Raw genomic sequence first — 17,323 nt, forward strand, 5'->3', positions numbered from 1 at the left:
TTATCCCTGCAATCATGTAAAACGAAACAGTAGTGCAAAGATAACTATGATAAAATAATAAGAGGCTAAAACAAGAAGAAGTCTTGAATTAAGTAAACGAAAGGACATAGATAATAATTTATGAAGATAATTGTATGCAGAAGTGTTGAGGACACAACGCACATACACCTACACATATTCACACAAAAGGACACTGTTTATGGAGTATCATACGCTAAATGAACTTTGTATGTCCCAATAAGAGGCTGTGTTGATAACATGCATGTACAGTGTGTGCAACTCCGCTTGCAGTGTGCTGTGGTGAACAAACTAGTGTGTAGAGATGGTGTCACAGCTCCACCAACACATCCATAGAGACCAACTAATTCCTATGCAGATGGCAGATATGTTTTGGTTGTTGTGGGGGAGCTGCATGCACAGTGTATTCCACCTTGGCTTCAGTGCACCATGCAGAGCTGCTTGGCGTGTAGAGATGCCTTCACAGCTCCACCAACACATGTACAGACACCAGATCCTTGCCAAACTGATGGCAGGTATTTTTCAGGGTACTGTGGTGAACTGAATGTACACTGTACGCCACCACAGCTGCAGTGCATAGTGCTGACCCGATTAGTGTGTAGAGATGCCATCACAGCTCCACCACCACATCTGTAGAGATAGCTCCTCCCCACTCAAGTGGCAGGTATATTGGAGGATTCTGTGGGGAGTCGCATGCATAATGTATGCCACCATTGTGCAGAACTGATTGGCATGTAGAGAAGCCATCACAGCTCCATCACCACATCCATGGATACCAGCTCTTTCCAATCTAGTGGCAGGTATACTGGAAGCTTCTGTGGGGAGTTACATGTACTGTGTAGGCTACACTGGCTGCATTGTGCAGTGCTGAATCGGTTGGTGTGTAGAGACACCACCACAGCTCCACCATCACATCTGTGGAGACCAGCTTCAGCTTGTGTGCGAAGATTCAATGAGAGCCTCACCGCCACCTTCTCCCCCTTCTAGGTGGTAGGTTTGTTGCAGGTATGAGGAGTTGTTGTGCAATGTACACTACTTTAGCGGCAGTGCATGCCTTTTGGCATGCCCAGGTACCACCACAGTCTCACCACGTCCATCCTCACTTAGTGGCAGGTGTGTTGCAGATTGCTGTGGGGAGCTGCGTGTGCAGTGTGTGCCATCCTGGCTGCTGTGCTGAGCCAGCTGGCGTTGGAGAGGTATCGCCACAGCCCCACCATCACTTCTGTAGAGACCACAGCCTACCCCATCTGGAACGTGCCATTCCCGGCTCTCACTCTCTGCAACAACAACAAGGTGTATGGGCCAGCTGCAGATAGCTTTATAGAAAATCTGTAAGTTCACTTACATTACAAAATCAACATTACTGAGCTCTCTAGGCTCATTGGTTTCACACTTTATTTTTGCTGTGTTTCATCTGGGACAGATATTATTCCAAAAGAAATGGTTAGTGTGTTGTAGTTACAGACTGGTGGAAGGGTCATGTTACCAATTAGCGCATTGTAAGATGCTTCACACTCCTATTTTCTAATGTAAAAAAAGCCAATTTTTTGAGTTATTCAATATTTCAAGGATTAGTATATATTTAATAAAACTGATTCTATTTCATCCTGAATTATACAGCTATCGTTACTTATTTTTCGGAACATCACCTTGTGTTGCATAGTTGCAGCTCTTTTATAGTTTTCTAATGTATAAGATTATCCAAGAAGTTAAACCATTGTTATTATGTAATCGTGTCACATCTTATGTATAATTTTATATTACTGGCATAATTAACTACAGATCTTGCCGCTTTACTTTTCAACATTATCTAAAACACTTTAGAAACTTCAATGCAGCAAGGTCTAAATTATAGAGAAAACTCATTAAATCACTATTCCTTTGTCAAAGGTTTCAGCATGTTAAAAGTCAAATGCTTTTTTGAGTCAATCATCAAGAACGTGTTCATGAACTATTATTTGCTTGACAATTTTAGGTGCCTAGTCAGTGCCTCCGTATCGTTTTGTATAACGTAGACAAGAAAATGTTGCAATATTTATTGGAAATATAGAGGTGCTTCATTGTGGAGAAGTACAGATCTTCCTTGTCATCAGTTGTTGCAACAATAGTAAAGAAGAATATTTCTAACTTTTTGTTCCTCTTCATCTTCATCACATTAAGGAGATTGCATTAATCCAGCAAAATACAATACTGAATATAAAACCATAGTCTCACATAGGAACGTAACTGAACTTCTTCATTTGTAAATTCCTCATAAATGAACAAATGGCTCCGAGCACTATGGGACTTAACATCTGATGTCATCAGTCCCCTAGAACTTAGAACTACTTAAACCTAACTAACGTAAGGACATCACACACATCCATACCCGAGGCAGGATTCGAACCTGCGACCGTAGCGGTCGCGCGTTCCAGACTGAAGCGCCTAGAACCGCTCGACCACATCTCCCAGCGTAAATTCCTCATTTTCAGCTCTAGAAGTCCACAAATTAGGAGACATCTGACCATAGAATAGGACTCAAGATGTGGTGTTATTTTTTCAACAGACTAGCATGGTTTTAATTGACAGCACCTTGATTTCACAACTCTTCTTCGGATGTTATTTAGTGACAGGAGCTATCTGTGGTTTTCTGTGTACCTCCTTCGTTAAATTTAGTGTCAGAAAGTATATTAAACCTGATTCTTGGGTCTTGTCGTGCAATGCTGAAACTTTAGATTTAGAGGCTTCTGCAAGAATTGTCCTCGATGTATCCTTACCAGTTACTTAATGACTGTAGTCCTACGAATATATTCGTTGTTCACAATACTATTCTGGCAACTGTTGCACTGCTGTCCCACTTACCATAAAAAATGGGCAGCTATACTTCCGTCTTGTTGATGAGTTACTCATATAACAGACAAGAACTGCATATCGGTATCCAAAATGGCAAAATCCATCCTACTTTATGCTAATGCTAACAAGCAGTTTCAACAGATTGTTACTGAGGTACATTATATAAAAGTGGAAATACCTTTAAGGATTATGCTGTAAGTATTTCGCATAGAATTTCCCTTCCTCTCCTCCCATAGCAAACGATTTGGGAACACCACACACTTAGCTTTTCAATACCTACCGGCCATAGGTAAGAAAAATTTTACTTTCGTTAACCGAAACCACCAAGTCACACGTCACAAGACATGCGGGATAGGCATGGGTAAATGAATACTACCAATGGAAATTCAGAGCGTAGGGAAGGTGCCCAAACTAAAGAGTTGGGGTTCTATTAGAGTGAGTGAGTGAAGACTAGAGATGACTGATCCCTGTGGTCTGTATGCCACAGTTCGAGCATTGGTGATATCACTTTTGGTTCAGCAGGACTGGAACCTTGGTATGCTTGTATTGTTATACACGCTACACAATCAGAGGATGGGGAGAGTCACCCAGACTAAAGAGTGGGGGTACTACTAGAACGAGTGAGTGGAGAATGAAGACGATTGACCCCTGTGGACTGTAGGCCACAGTTTGGGCAGTCGTGATTCACCATAATTTCAAAATTGGAACCTTGGTATGTTTGTAATGTTGTACATATTACACATTCAGAGAATGGGGAAGGACACCCAGACTAAAGAGCCGGGGTACTATTAGAACGAGTGATTCGAGAATGAAGACGACTGATCCATGTGGACAGTTCGAGCAGGGTGGTGTCATTATGGGTTCAACCGAACTGGAATCTTGGCATGTTTGCTGTCATCCCTTACAGCTGAACGATATGGGAGATAGTTGGCGGTTATATGTAACTGTTTGCTGCCTAGAGCGTCCAGCTACAGAACTGCGTTCACAGTCGCTTCCTGATTATGTCAGAATGGTTCACTGAGATGACAGGGTATGTGATTGGTCTCAGGTCCCGCCTCACCACTGAGTTCATTCAGGGCGTTTCTCAGAGCGACGTGGACATTCTGGGTCTGTATCTGGTAAGCATGCTGTGTCCACCACAGCCAAGTTCTTTGATAACATGGCAGACGGTATTTGGACATAGAAATAAACTTAACACCACGCAACTGTCGAGGGTAGAGTGGGGCTATCTGGGCGTGAGAAGCTATTTATACGCTCAGATTACTCGGAAGTGACGTCAATATGTCGTGAACGTGTCCAACAGAACATTTTGAGTAAGCCGAGTGTAAAACTGACTCTAGCTTTTCCCGTGGCTGGATGGATCCTTGGAAATTGCAGAAATAACAGCTAAATATTTCACACGCAGCTGTTCAAGCTATCCTCTTAGCTTCCTGACTAAACACGGTCCAGTTTCACTCGCAGCAATTTGATTCTTCGTTTTCTAACCAGACAAAAGTCACAAAACCGAAGAAACTCATTCCTAAGAAAACAAGCTCAAGTGCGTAGGTAACATTGAATTTTGAAAAAAAAGAGAAAAACCAACAAAGTAACATGTAAGGGGACGCGAACCATTTCCTTCAAGTTTGTGATCCATGTCCTTAACCACTACTTTCGCATTTTGCGTTTTCTTAGGCAGCCCTAAAGTAACCACCATATTGGTAACGCCACCTCCTCCATACATCACTGTTGGCGATACACGAAATGGCAGGTAAAATTCTCCAGGCATTCACCAAACCCAGACCCTTGCATCAGGTTGCCCACAGGGAGTAGCGTGGTTCATCACTGCAGGTCACTTGTTTTCGGTTACCCACTGTCCATTGGCGTCGACCTTTTCAGCACCTCAAGTGTTACTGAGAACTGACCACAGAAATTTGTGCCTTATGTTGAGCTGCTGGGTCACTGTTTTTTTAAACTCCGTACACACAGTCTTTGTGCTATCTCGACTGCTAGTTGTTTTTTGGAACCCATGGGTGATCCCTTCCGTTGGTTTCATGAGGTCTCTTGCAACCGCATCCCGCAATATAGACTGTCCCTGACCGTCAACACAACTGTGGTTGTTCCTTCGCGTATCCACTCCACAATTACATCACCAACAGTTGACAGGGGCAGCTTTAGAAGGACTGAAATGACCCTTATGTTTTCGTCACTCAGGTGACAAACGAAAGCCAGTCCACGATCAAGGTCACTAAGCTCTCCTCAACCACCCATTCTGCTGCCGCTGCTCCTCTGCGTACAACACACTCACTCACTCACTCACTATATTGACGGGCCTGCCTTGGCCCGAGGTAGCGGAGTTTAAGCTGTTTGAGCTGTTCCTCCTGAAGTCCTCTGTGTTTGGAATGTTTTTCTTCGCGTGTTGGTCTGGCCTCTGGTTTCTGTGGATGCAGGAGCTTATCTGCCGCCTGATTCCGCCGCTTCTTGTTCTTCTTATTCTTCTTACTGCTTCCTGGCTGCTCGAATTCTATTTTCTTCAGGCGGGAGTAGTCCACTGGCGGCGTCTGTGTCTGGATGTACTTGACTGCTTCCTCAGTCACGTATTTCCAGTCCTCGTCCGTGAAGATAGGGTGGTTGTTTATGAGCTCCAGATCTCCACGCATGACGAGTTCCCTCCCGTGCAGCTTCTGGTTCAAGGGTTCGCACCCCCAGTGGAATGGGTAAGGTTTGTGAGGAAGGGGAGGGATGTTATCTACTGTGAAAGGGTAAGGATGATCATGATGTGGGTAGCTACCGTCTCGCAGGGAATCGGCTATCTTGGTGAGCACCTCCCTCACACAGTACTTGTTAGGGAGGTGGAGGCACTCGAACGGCTCATCTTGTTCTTCTCCCTCGGTCTCCATCGGCACTTCCAGTGTCGTTTGCGTTTCCGCAGAGACAGGAGTGACGACTGCTTCCGAGGATGCCGTTTCCTTGTTGTCGGGTGTTTTCCCCGTCTGTATGACAACCTCCCTAGCAACCTGCGCTGCCGCGTTGGCCAGGGAGGCGGTCGTTTTTGTTGCCGCGTCTACCCCCGTACTGGTGGGGGTCGGTGCCACGTCCGGCGTCGTACGGGACGCGAGGTACAAGGCGACCCTCATTTGAGTCACCTCCTGATGCGAGTTCTGCTCTCGGGCCGCTCTCTCCTCCGCCGTGGCGGATTTGAGCGCGGTGATTGCGACCTCGTTGGCTTCCCGCAGTGCTTGGCGGAAGGCGTCCACGTCGTCTTGGTGGCGCAGCCCGCTTCCCCTACTAAGGCAGGAGGGCGGGGTGACCACCATTTCTTCTTGCTGGGGCACCTCTTCGTATGTGGCGGCCAACTTCTCGCTGCGTTTGCGGCGTGCTAGCCACCGCAATTTACGCACAGCGCTGCAGTACCCTTTGGTTTTGTGCAGTTGCGCATGTCGTGCGGTTTCCCGCACTTAACACACGCAACCACACCGTGGCATTCCCTGGCTATGTGTCCAAGCTGTTGACACTTATTGCACTGTAATTGTGCCACAAGCTTCCGTTTCTTCTTCTTGTTGCCGCAACCGTTGCTCCCGACTGAGTTGAGCAGGAGCTCCGCAGTAGCAGCAATCTCGCCTCTTCCTCCATTCCTACTTCTCGGCATGGCGACGGGCTAGCGGCGTTGGCGTGCGCGAGCGACGGTAACGATGTGAGCCGCAGATAGTCGAGGAGCGGAGAGCGCGTGCGTACAGCACAGGACTCCCCGCCTCCTTTTATACTGGCGGGTCCGCCTCTCACGACATCTAGTGGTCGATTCTGCATTACAGTGTATCTGTAGTGTCTACATTCCCGCCATACCCCGCGTAATTTGGGCGTCATACTCGGTACATCTTCAAATGGAACCACTCAGTTCAGTTTTGGCCATTCAGTTCAGTTTTGGAGTGACTTTTTTCTTTCTACATTGAATATGTATCATCGTTTTGTGTGAAGTGTCCTTAGGTCAACATGCTGCAGTAAATTATTGACGTACAACGTTTTGTAAGGATTGAATGACACTACTCTTTTCATGTTCTCCAGGATGAACAGCCTACTCTCTGTCACTCACTGCTGGACGCAACTCATCTTACCACAGCGCAGCTCATCGCTAGCATTTGTATTACTCTGTTATTGTGAGCAGCTTCCGTTTGTATTTAAATCTGCGAGGGAGAACACGTCCTACTGACAAAAGCTTTATAGCTGCACGTTGAGTCTAAAGTACCGTGTACTTTCTGCAGGCGGAAACTACACTCCTGGAAATGGAAAAAAGAACACATTGACACCGGTGCGTCAGACCCACCATACTTGCTCCGGACACTGCGAGAGGGCTGTACAAGCAATGATCACACGCATGGCACAGCGGACACACCAGCAACCGCGGTGTTGGCCGTCGAATGGCGCTAGCTGCGCAGCATTTGTGCACCGCCGCCGTCAGTGTCAGCCAGTTTGCCGTGGCATACGGAGCTCCATCGCAGTCTTTAACACTGGTAGCATGCCGCGACAGCGTGGACGTGAACCGTATGTGCAGTTGACGGCCTTGAGCGAGGGCGTATAGTGGGCATGCGGGAGGCCGGGTGGACGTACCGCCAAATTGCTCAACACGTGGGGCGTGAGGTCTCCACAGTACATCGATGTTGTCGCCAGTGGTCGGCGGAAGGTGCACGTGCCCGTCGACCTGGGACCGGACCGCAGCGACGCACGGATGCACGCCAAGACCGCAGGATCCTATGCAGTGCCGTAGGGGACCGCACCGCCACTTCCCAGCAAATTAGGGACACTGTTGCTCCTGGGGTATCGGCGAGGACCATTCGCAACCGTCTCCATGAAGCTGGGCTACGGTCCCGCACACCGTTAGGCCGTCTTCCGCTCACGCCCCAACATCGTGCAGCCCGCCTCCAGTGGTGTCGCGACAGGCGTGAATGGAGGGACGAATGGAGACGTGTCGTCTTCAGCGATGAGAGTCGCTTCTGCCTTGGTGCCAATGATGGTCGTATGCGTGTTTGGCGCCATGCAGGTGAGCGCCACAATTAGGACTGCATACGACCGAGGCACACAGGACCAACACCCGGCATCATGGTGTGGGGAGCGATCTCCTACACTGGCCGTACACCTCTGGTGATCGTCGAGGGGACACTGAATAGTGCACGGTACATCCAAACCGTCATCGAACCCATCGTTCTACCATTCCTAGACCGGCAAGGGAACTTGCTGTTCCAATAGGACAATGCACGTCCGCATGTATCCCGTGCCACCCAACGTGCTCTAGAAGGTGTAAGTCAACTACCCTGGCCAGCAAGATCTCCGGATCTGTCCCCCATTGAGCATGTTTGGGACTGGATGAAGCGTCGTCTCTCGCTGTCTGCACGTCCAGCACGAACGCTGGTCCAACTGAGGAGCCAGGTGGAAATGGCATGGCAAGCCGTTCCACAGGACTACATCCAGCATCTCTACGATCGTCTCCATGGGAGAATAGCAGCCTGCATTGCTGCGAAAGGTGGATATACACTGTACTAGTGCCGACATTGTGCATGCTCTGTTGCCTGTGTCTATGTGCCTGTGGTTCTGTCAGTGTGATCATGTGATGTATCTGACCCCAGGAATGTGTCAATAAAGTTTCCCCTTCCTGGGACAATGAATTCACGGTGTTCTTATTTCAATTTCCAGGAGTGTATCTATGCCGGCCGTTGTCACCGAGCGGATCTAGGCGCTTCAGTACGGAACCGCGCTGCTGCTTCGGCCGTAGGTTCGAATCCTGCCTCGGGCATGGATGTGTGTGATGTCCTTAGGTTAGATAGTCTAAGTCTAGGGAGCTGAAGACCTCAGATGTTAAGTCCCATGGTGCTTAGAGCCATTTGAACCATTTGAAACTATCTACGGTAATAACGAAACAACTACTCAGTGCGATAACTTGCAGTGACCGAAGCTGAGGTAGTAACTACGATGTCACATCCACAGGACTAGGTTTTATTTCGCATCGTTGCTACCAGCAGTAAATGCATGTTACCCACAGATTTACTGCTGCGGGTAACCACATCAGGCAACTCAGTTACATCAACAACTGACTGACAACAATGTTGCACGGTCTTGTGAACGATTATTTCCAACTTAATTACACGATTGTGGATGTGCATCCATGCTGAGAAAACTACTGCGAAGTGCATGATAGAGGAAAATGTTTCCCACTGTACATTCCTAGAGTCATCCGATATCAGAGATTCTTCAAATTTATTGAGTAGGCATTCAAGAGTTAGTGTGCGTATTTCTTCAGTGTTTCCCACTTCAGTTTGTTCTCCCATGGTCAAAGAAACCTGTGACATTTCGTGCTTCCCTTCTCAGTAGACGTTCAATGTTGTTGCTGTTGTTGTGGTCTTCAGTCCTGAGACTGATTTGATGCAGCTCTCCATGCTACTCTATCTTGTGCAAGCTTCTTCATCTCTTGTAGCCTACATCCTTCTGAATCTGCTTAGTACTCATCTCTTTGTCTCCCTCTACGATTTTTATCCTCCACGCTGCCATCCAGTACTAAATTGGTGTTCCCTTGATGCCTCAGAACATGTCCTACCAACCAATCCCTTCTTCTAGTCAAGTTGTGCCACAAACTCCTCTTCTCGCCAATTCTGTTCAATACCTCCTCATTATTTATGTGATCTACCCATGTAATCTTCAGCATTCTTCTGTAGCACCACATTTCGAAAGCTTCTATTCTCTTCTTGTCTAAACTACTTATCGTCCACGTTTCACTTCCATACATGGCTACACTCCATACAAATACTTTCAGAAATGACTTCCTAGCTCTTAAATCAATACTCGATGTTAACAAATTTCTCATCTTCAGAAAGGCTTTCCTTGACATTGGCAGTCTACGTTCAATATCCCATGTTATTCCCATCTGGGTTGGGTCCCACACACTCGATAAATATTCTAAAATGGTTCACACTAGTGTTTTGTGAGCAGTCTCGGTTGTAGACGGTTCACATTTCACTGGGGCCCTACCAATGAACCGAAATCTGCATCTGCTTTGTCTAACATTGTGCCTATGTCATCGAACCATTTCGTATACCTAAAAATATTTATACGTTGATACTTGTGTGGGTTGACCGATTTCAGGTCTGACTGACTGATACAATAGTCATAGGATACCACATTTTTTCGGTTTGTGAAGTGCACAATTTTACAGGGTGACAATTACTGAAGTATATGAAACAAAATGGCCATAACTTCTGAAAGCCTTGCGTTAGGACGTTCGAATAGCACGGTTGGCGGCGGGGCATGATGAGAATTAGTATGGTTTGGTTTAGCGACGCAGCACACTTTCATTTGGATGGATTCGTCAATACGAAAAATCGGCGCATCTGGGGGACTGAGAATCCGCATTTCGCGATCGAGAAGCCTCTTCACCCTCAACGCGTTGCAGTGTGGTGTGCAATGTGCAGTCACGCAGTGATTGGTGCGATATTCTTTGATGGGACGGTGAGTACCGAACGGTGCGAGAAGGTTTTGGGAGATGATTTCATCTCCATTATCCAAAGTGACCCTGATTTCGACCAGTAATGGTTCATGCAAGGCGGAGTTCGATTCCATCGAAGCAGGAGAGCGTTTGTGGAGCACTTTGGGGACCGCATTCTGGCTCCGGGGTACGCAGAGACCACTGGCATGGGCCTCGATTGGTCTCCATATTCTCAGCATCTGAACACATGCGACTCGTTTTGATGGAGCTATATTAAAGACAAGATGTGCAGAAGTAACCCCCAAACCATTGCTGAGCTGAAAACAGCCACTCAGGATGTCACTGAAAGCGCGTCATGCAGAATTACACTACTCGTCTGCGCCGCATCATCGCCAATGATGGCAGGTATATCGAACGTGTCATAACCTAAATCCGAATATCTGTAGTTACGTTTACATGTTGAATGAAGTGTGTGCACACCGTTGTTTGTAACTATTTGCTTTTTTTCATATAGTTCAATAATTGGCACCCTGCACGTTTGAAGCTAATTGCCAATCTTTGAATGACTATTTGTGCAACATTTTTCAAAAAGCACTTGATTGTAGATAACTGCATCGCCAGTGAAAAATCCGAGGTTAATATTGTCTGCAAGGTCATTAAAATACAGCATGAACCACAAGGGTCCCAAGAGACTTCCCTGGGACACACCCGAAGCTATTTCTACATCTGTTGATGACTTTCGTTCGAAGATAACGCGTTGAGTCCTCCGTACCAAGAAATCCTGTATCCAGTCATAACATTCCCTTAGTACTCCATACGACGGTACTTTCGATGCTAAGTGTAGGTGTGATACTGACAACAGGAGACCACGACATTGGGGTTACGTATTTACTTCAAACTTTGTACGCCTTTAGTAGGCCATCAAAACAACATATTCTGCCAGATGTAAGCTGCGCTACTCTGGCAGTCCCATGAAAACCGCAAGAGAAGTTTTACGCGTTCATTATGTGGCTTATACGTCTGCCGTAGGGGCAGGACGTTAGAGTTCATAGTGATCATGTACTTCGTTTTCTAGTGGTTCAGGTGTCATAGCGATGGATCATTTTCGTAATTCATCTTAGATGAAAACAAATCTGCGAGGATATGGTTTAGGCAAGAATAGTAATCGACAACAGGACGAAAGCTTTAACTGGAACATTTTATCGGGTCCGAGACTAACGCACAAGTTTACTTCGGTATTTATTTATCGTATGACAAAGCACATCACGTGAATTTATTACATGTAAGAAGTCTACCCTCCCCCCATGAGCCATGGACCTTGCCGTTGGTGGGGAGGCTTGCGTGCCTCAGTGATACAGATAGCCGTACCGTAGGTTCAACCACAACGGAGGGGTATCTGTTGAGAGGCCAGACAAACGTGTGGTTCCTGAAGAGGGGCAGCAGCCTTTTCAGTAGTTGCAGGGGCAACAGTCTGGATGATTGACTGATCTGGCCTTGTAACAGTAACCAAAACGGCCTTGCTGTGCTGGTACTGCGAACGGCTGAAAGCAAGGGGAAACTACGACCGTCATTTTTCCCGAGGGCATGCAGCTTTACTGCGTGATTATATGATGATGGCGTCCTCTTGGGTAAAATATTCCGGAGGTAAAATAGTCCCCCATTCGGATGTACGGGCGGGGACTACTCAAGAGGATGTCGTTATCAGGAGAAAGAAAACTGGCATTCTACGGATCGGAGCGTGGAATGTCAGATCCCTTAATCGGGCAGGTAGGTTAGAAAATTTAAAAAGGGAAATGGATAGGTTTAAGTTTGATATAGTGGGAATTAGTGAAGTTCGGTGGCCGGATGAACGAAACTTCTGGTCAGGTGACTACAGGGTTATAAACACAAAATCAAATAGGGGTAATACAGGAATAGGTTTAATAATGAATAGGAAAATAGGAATTCGGGTAAGCTACTATAAACAGCATAGTGTCGCATTATTGCGGCCAAGATTGATACGAAGCCCACACCTACTACAGTAGTACAAGTTTATATGCCAACTAGCTCTGCAGATGACGAAGAAATTGATGAAATGTATGATCAAATCAAAGAAATTATTCAGATAGTGAAGGGAGACGAAAATTTAATAGTCATGGGTGACTGGAATTCGGTAGTAGGAAAAGGGAGAGAAGGAAACATAGGTGAATATGGACCGGGGCAAAGAAATGAAACAGGAAGCCGCCTGGTATAATTTTGCACAGAGCACAACTTAATCATAGGTAACACTTGGTTCAAGAATCATAAAAGAAGGCTGTATACATGGAAAAAGCCGGGAGATACTGACAGGTTTCAGATAGATTATATAATGGTAAGACAGAGATTTAGCAACCAGGTTTTAAATTGTAGGACATGTGGACTCTGACCACAATCTATTGGTTATGAACTTTAGTTTAAAACTGATGAAATTGCAAAAAGGTGGGAATTTGAGGAGATGGGACATGGATAAACTCACTAAACCAGAGGTTGTACAGAGTTTCAGGGACAGCATAACGGAACAATTGACATAAATCGGGGAAAGAAATACAGTAGAAGACGAATGGGTAACTCTGAGGGATGAAGTAGTGATGGCAGCAGAGGATCAAGTATGTAAAAAGACGAGGGCTAGTAGAAATCCTTGGGTAACAGAAGAAATATTGAATTTAATTGATGAAAGGAGAAAATATAAAAATGCAGTAAATGAAGCAGGCAAAAAGGAATACAGACGTCTCAAAAAATGAGATCGACAGGAAGTGCAAAATGGCTAAGCAGGGATGGCTAGAGGACAAATGTAAGGATGTAGAGGCTTATCTCACTAGGGGTAAGATAGATACTGCCTACAGGAAAATTAAAGAGACCTTTGGAAATAAGAAAACCACTTGTATGAACATCAAGAGCTCAGATGGAAACCCAGTTCTAAGCAAAGAAGGAAAAGCAGAAAGGTGGAAAGAAGCCTTGGGAGAGCCAGTCCTGACAAAACTCTACCATCTGGTGAGCAAGATGTATGAGACAGGCGAAATACCCTCAGACTTCAAGAAGAAAATAATAATTCCAATCCCAAAGAAAGCAGATGTTGACAGATGTGAAAATTACCGAACTATCAGTTTAATAAGTCACAGCTGCAAAATACTAATTCGAATTCTTTATAGATGAATGGAAAAACTAGTAGAATCCGACCTCGGGGAAGATCAGTTTGGATCCGTAGAAATGTTGGAACACGTGAGGCAATACTGACCCTACGACTTATCTTAGAAGCTAGATTAAGGAAGGGCAAACCTACGTGTCTAGCATTTGTAGACTTAGAGAAAGCTTTTGTCAATGTTGACTGGAATGCTCTTTTTCAAATTCTGAAGGTGGCAGGGGTAAAATACAGCGAGTGAAAGGCTATTTACAATTTTTACAGAAAGCAGATGGCAGTTATAACCGTCGAGGGGCAGGAAAGGGAAGCAGTGGGAAGGGAGTGAGACAGGGTTGTAGCCTTTCCCCGATGTTATTCAATCTGTATATTGAGCAAGCAGTAAAGGAAACAAAAGAAAAATTCGGACTAGGTATTAAAATCCATGGAGAAGAAATAAAAGCGTTGAGGTTCGCCGATGACATTGTAATTCTGTCAGAGACAGCAAAGGACTTGGAAGAGCAGTTGAAGGGAATGGATAGTGTCTTGAAAGGAGGATATAAGATGAACATCAACAAAAGCAAAACGAGGATAATTGAATGTAGTCGAATTAAGTCGGGTGACGCTGAAGGAATTAGATTAGGAAATGAGACACTTAAAGTAGTAAAGGAGTTTTGCTATTTGGGGAGCAAAATAACTGATGATGGTCGAAGTAGAGAGGATATAAAATGTAGACTGACAATGGCAAGGAAAGCGATCCTGAAGAAGAGAAATTTGTTAACATCGAGTATAGATTTAAGTGTCAGGAAGACATTTCTGAAAGTATTTGTATGGAGTGTAGCCATGTATGGAAGTGAAACATGGACGATAAATAGTTTGGACAAGAAGAGGATACCAGCTTTCGAAATGTGGTGCTACAGAAGAATGCTGAAGATTAGATGGGTAGATTACATAACTAATGAGGAAGTATTGAATAGGATTGGGGAGAAGAGAAGTTTGTGGCACAACTTGACCAGAAGAAGGGATCGGTTGGTAGAACATGTTCTGAGGCATCAAAGGATCACCAATTTAGTATTGGAGGGCAGCGTGGAGGATAAAAATCGTAGAGGGAGACCAAGAGATGACTACACTACCCAGATTCAGAAGGATGTAGGTTGCAGTGGGTACTGGGAGACAAAGAGGCTTGCACAGGATAGAGTAGCATGGAGGGCTGCATCAAAGCAGTCTCAGGACTGAAGACCACAACAAACAACAAAAGAAGTCTACAACACAAACATTAAGAATGCACTTAAGACAGGCAGGTCAGATAGAACGAAATAAAACGACACAAATGGGAGTAGGATTTGCGCTCTGTGGATTGAGTTAAAAAAAAAAAAAACGGATTGAGCATATGCCATGTAGGCTGGAGGTCCCGGGCTGGAGTCCCTGTCGAGGCATACAAAAAAAAAAAAAAATGGTTAGCACTTGAGCGTCGAAAGACGAATGTTTATAAGGCGTCAGTTCGACTCACACTCAGACTTCAGGGTTGATTAATTTTTTTCACCACGGGTCATGTTATTTAATTTATGAGATTTGAGAGATAATTTACTGAAAAAGAAACCACGTGTATTTATGTGAAGCTTCAATTTATGTTTTGCACGTGTGATGTCTAGAGCACATTCAAAGAGTACTTGTACATTACTCTTGTGGACTGGCACATTGTGACTTACTGTGTTACTGGTTCTGAGTAACGTCGTTCGCATCATTATTTATTGAGGTTTCACTGCGCTTTCCACGCCTGTCCCTCGTCCTTAAAATTTAAGTAAGTAGTAAATAACATATGAAAGTCACTACAACTTTATGAAAATACACGTGACTTTTTATTATATTACTTCCGTCATATAAATTAAATAATGTAACCAGTGATGAAAAAAAGTAGAGACTGCACTGCAAGCGGTACATGAATTCGAACCGTCGCCTCGTCCACGACCGGCTTACTACGCGCGAATCCTAACCGCCTTTTTTTATACATAAAATTACCTTTATTTCACACATTAAATGCTTTACTGTTTACAAAACTTCCAACAGTGATTCATGCTTACAGGTACAGTTAAGGCCTTAACAAAACAACGATGAGATCAGTGTTCCTGTAAGCCACAAATCTCTCCACATTCATACCACTTTTGTAAATCTATCAGACTTTTCACGGGGTTCGAATTAACTCCTGATCCTCCTAAAACAATATAGAATCTCAAGGTCTCAACAATGTATTCATATACGCCCCAGATAAGAGATCAGTTTCTTCAACTCCTAATTTCCTCTTGATATCTGCAGCCATCTCTTCACCTTCAATGCTCTGTTTTTCGGTAAGAACAACCTCCACCTCCATAAATTTTCCTAAACCAAAGACTTCATCAACTTGTATTCTTGTTTTACCCACAAGGTAAAGTCTTGGAGTTTTCTTTACAGTTCCTTTAATTCCCAATGCTTGAGCCAATACTGGTCCTGGATTCGAACCAGGTGGAAAATTAACTCTCGTGTACTCAGACACTTTAGGTCCTTTAGTATCTGCTCTCTCGTAACATATTAACTGTGATGTTCCATCCTAAAATTTTCTAAGTTTCAGTCTTCCCTGAGATACATTATAAAACGTATCTTCCTGTTTTATGACTTCGCCTTTGGAGTTACTAAGCTGTTCTGCCTTCTTTGCTTTTTACTCTACGTTCCTTATCTCACCATGTACTAGCCAACCGCTCCACTAAATTAACAAAACATAATGTAGCTTCCAACGCGAACAAGTATGAAGCTGTTTACGGAAACCGATCGCCGGACATAAGTGGTTACGAAGGAAATTCAAACTGTTGACCACAATTATGTCTTACGACCGCTGCCTTCGCACAGCTACATCAGTTACATAACAGACGCGTAAAACTTCTTTCGTGATTTTCTCCGAATTGCCAGCTTAGTGCATCTTACTACTTTCACATTAAGCCGTTTTAATGGCCCACTAAAGATGTACAATGTTTGAAGTATACCCCTGATTCCAGCGTCGTCGCCTCCCCTTGCGAGTCAAATGCTTTTCGCAGAAATGCTGCACCTAAATTAGAGATTTAGGAACCAGGTTTTAAATTGTAACACATATCCATGGGCAGATGTGGACTCTGACCACAATCTATTGGTTATGAACTGTAGATTAAAACTGAAGAAACGGCAAAAAAGGTGCGAAATTAAGGAGATGGGACATGGATAAACTGAAAGAACCAGATGTTGTATAGAGTTTCAGGGAGAGAATCAGGGAACAATTGACAGGAATGGGGGAAAGAAATACAGTAGAAGAAGAATGGGTAGCTTTGAGGAATGAAATAGTGAAGGCAGCAGAGGGTCAACTAGGTAAAAAGACGAGGGCTGGTAGAAATACTTGGGTAACAGAAGAGATACTGAATTTAATTGATGAAAGGAGAAAATACAAAAATGCAATAAGTGAAGCAGTGAAAAAGGAATACAAACGTCTCAAGAATGAGATCGACAGGAAGTGCAAAATGGCTAAGCAGGGATGGCTAGAGGACAAATGTAAGGATGTAGAGGCTTATCTCATTAGGAGTAAGATAGATACTGCCTACAGGAAAATTAAAGAGACCTTTGGAGAAAAGAGAGCCACTTGTATGAATATGAAGAGCTCAGATGGAAACCCAGTTCTAAGCAAAGAAGGGAAAGCAGAAAGGTGGAAGGAGTATATAGAGGGTCTATACAGGTGCGATGTACTTGAGGGCAATATTATGGAAATGGAAGAGGATGTAGATGAAGTTGAAATGAGAGATACGATACTGCATGAAGAGTTTGACAGGGCACTGAAAGACCTGAGTTGAAACAAGGCCCCGGGAGTAGACAACATTCCATTAGAACTACTGACAGCCTTG

At 44.7% G+C, this 17,323-nt stretch overlaps 1 protein-coding gene across 1 annotated transcript in view; it reads left to right on the plus strand.

Annotated features, from left to right (window-relative positions):
* Positions 1-447: 447 nt before the first annotated feature.
* LOC126278913 (pickpocket protein 28-like) overlaps positions 448-17,323 on the plus strand; it is a 95,321-nt gene continuing 78,445 nt past the window's right edge. Inside the window, exons 1-2 of the mRNA XM_049979187.1 lie at positions 448-533; positions 1,143-1,349. Of these exons, the coding sequence (XP_049835144.1) occupies positions 448-533; positions 1,143-1,349 (293 nt within the window). The remainder of the gene's footprint in view (positions 534-1,142; positions 1,350-17,323) is intronic.

This window comes from Schistocerca gregaria, chromosome 6, assembly GCF_023897955.1.
Source record: "Schistocerca gregaria isolate iqSchGreg1 chromosome 6, iqSchGreg1.2, whole genome shotgun sequence".
Taxonomy (NCBI): Eukaryota; Metazoa; Arthropoda; class Insecta; order Orthoptera; family Acrididae; genus Schistocerca; species Schistocerca gregaria.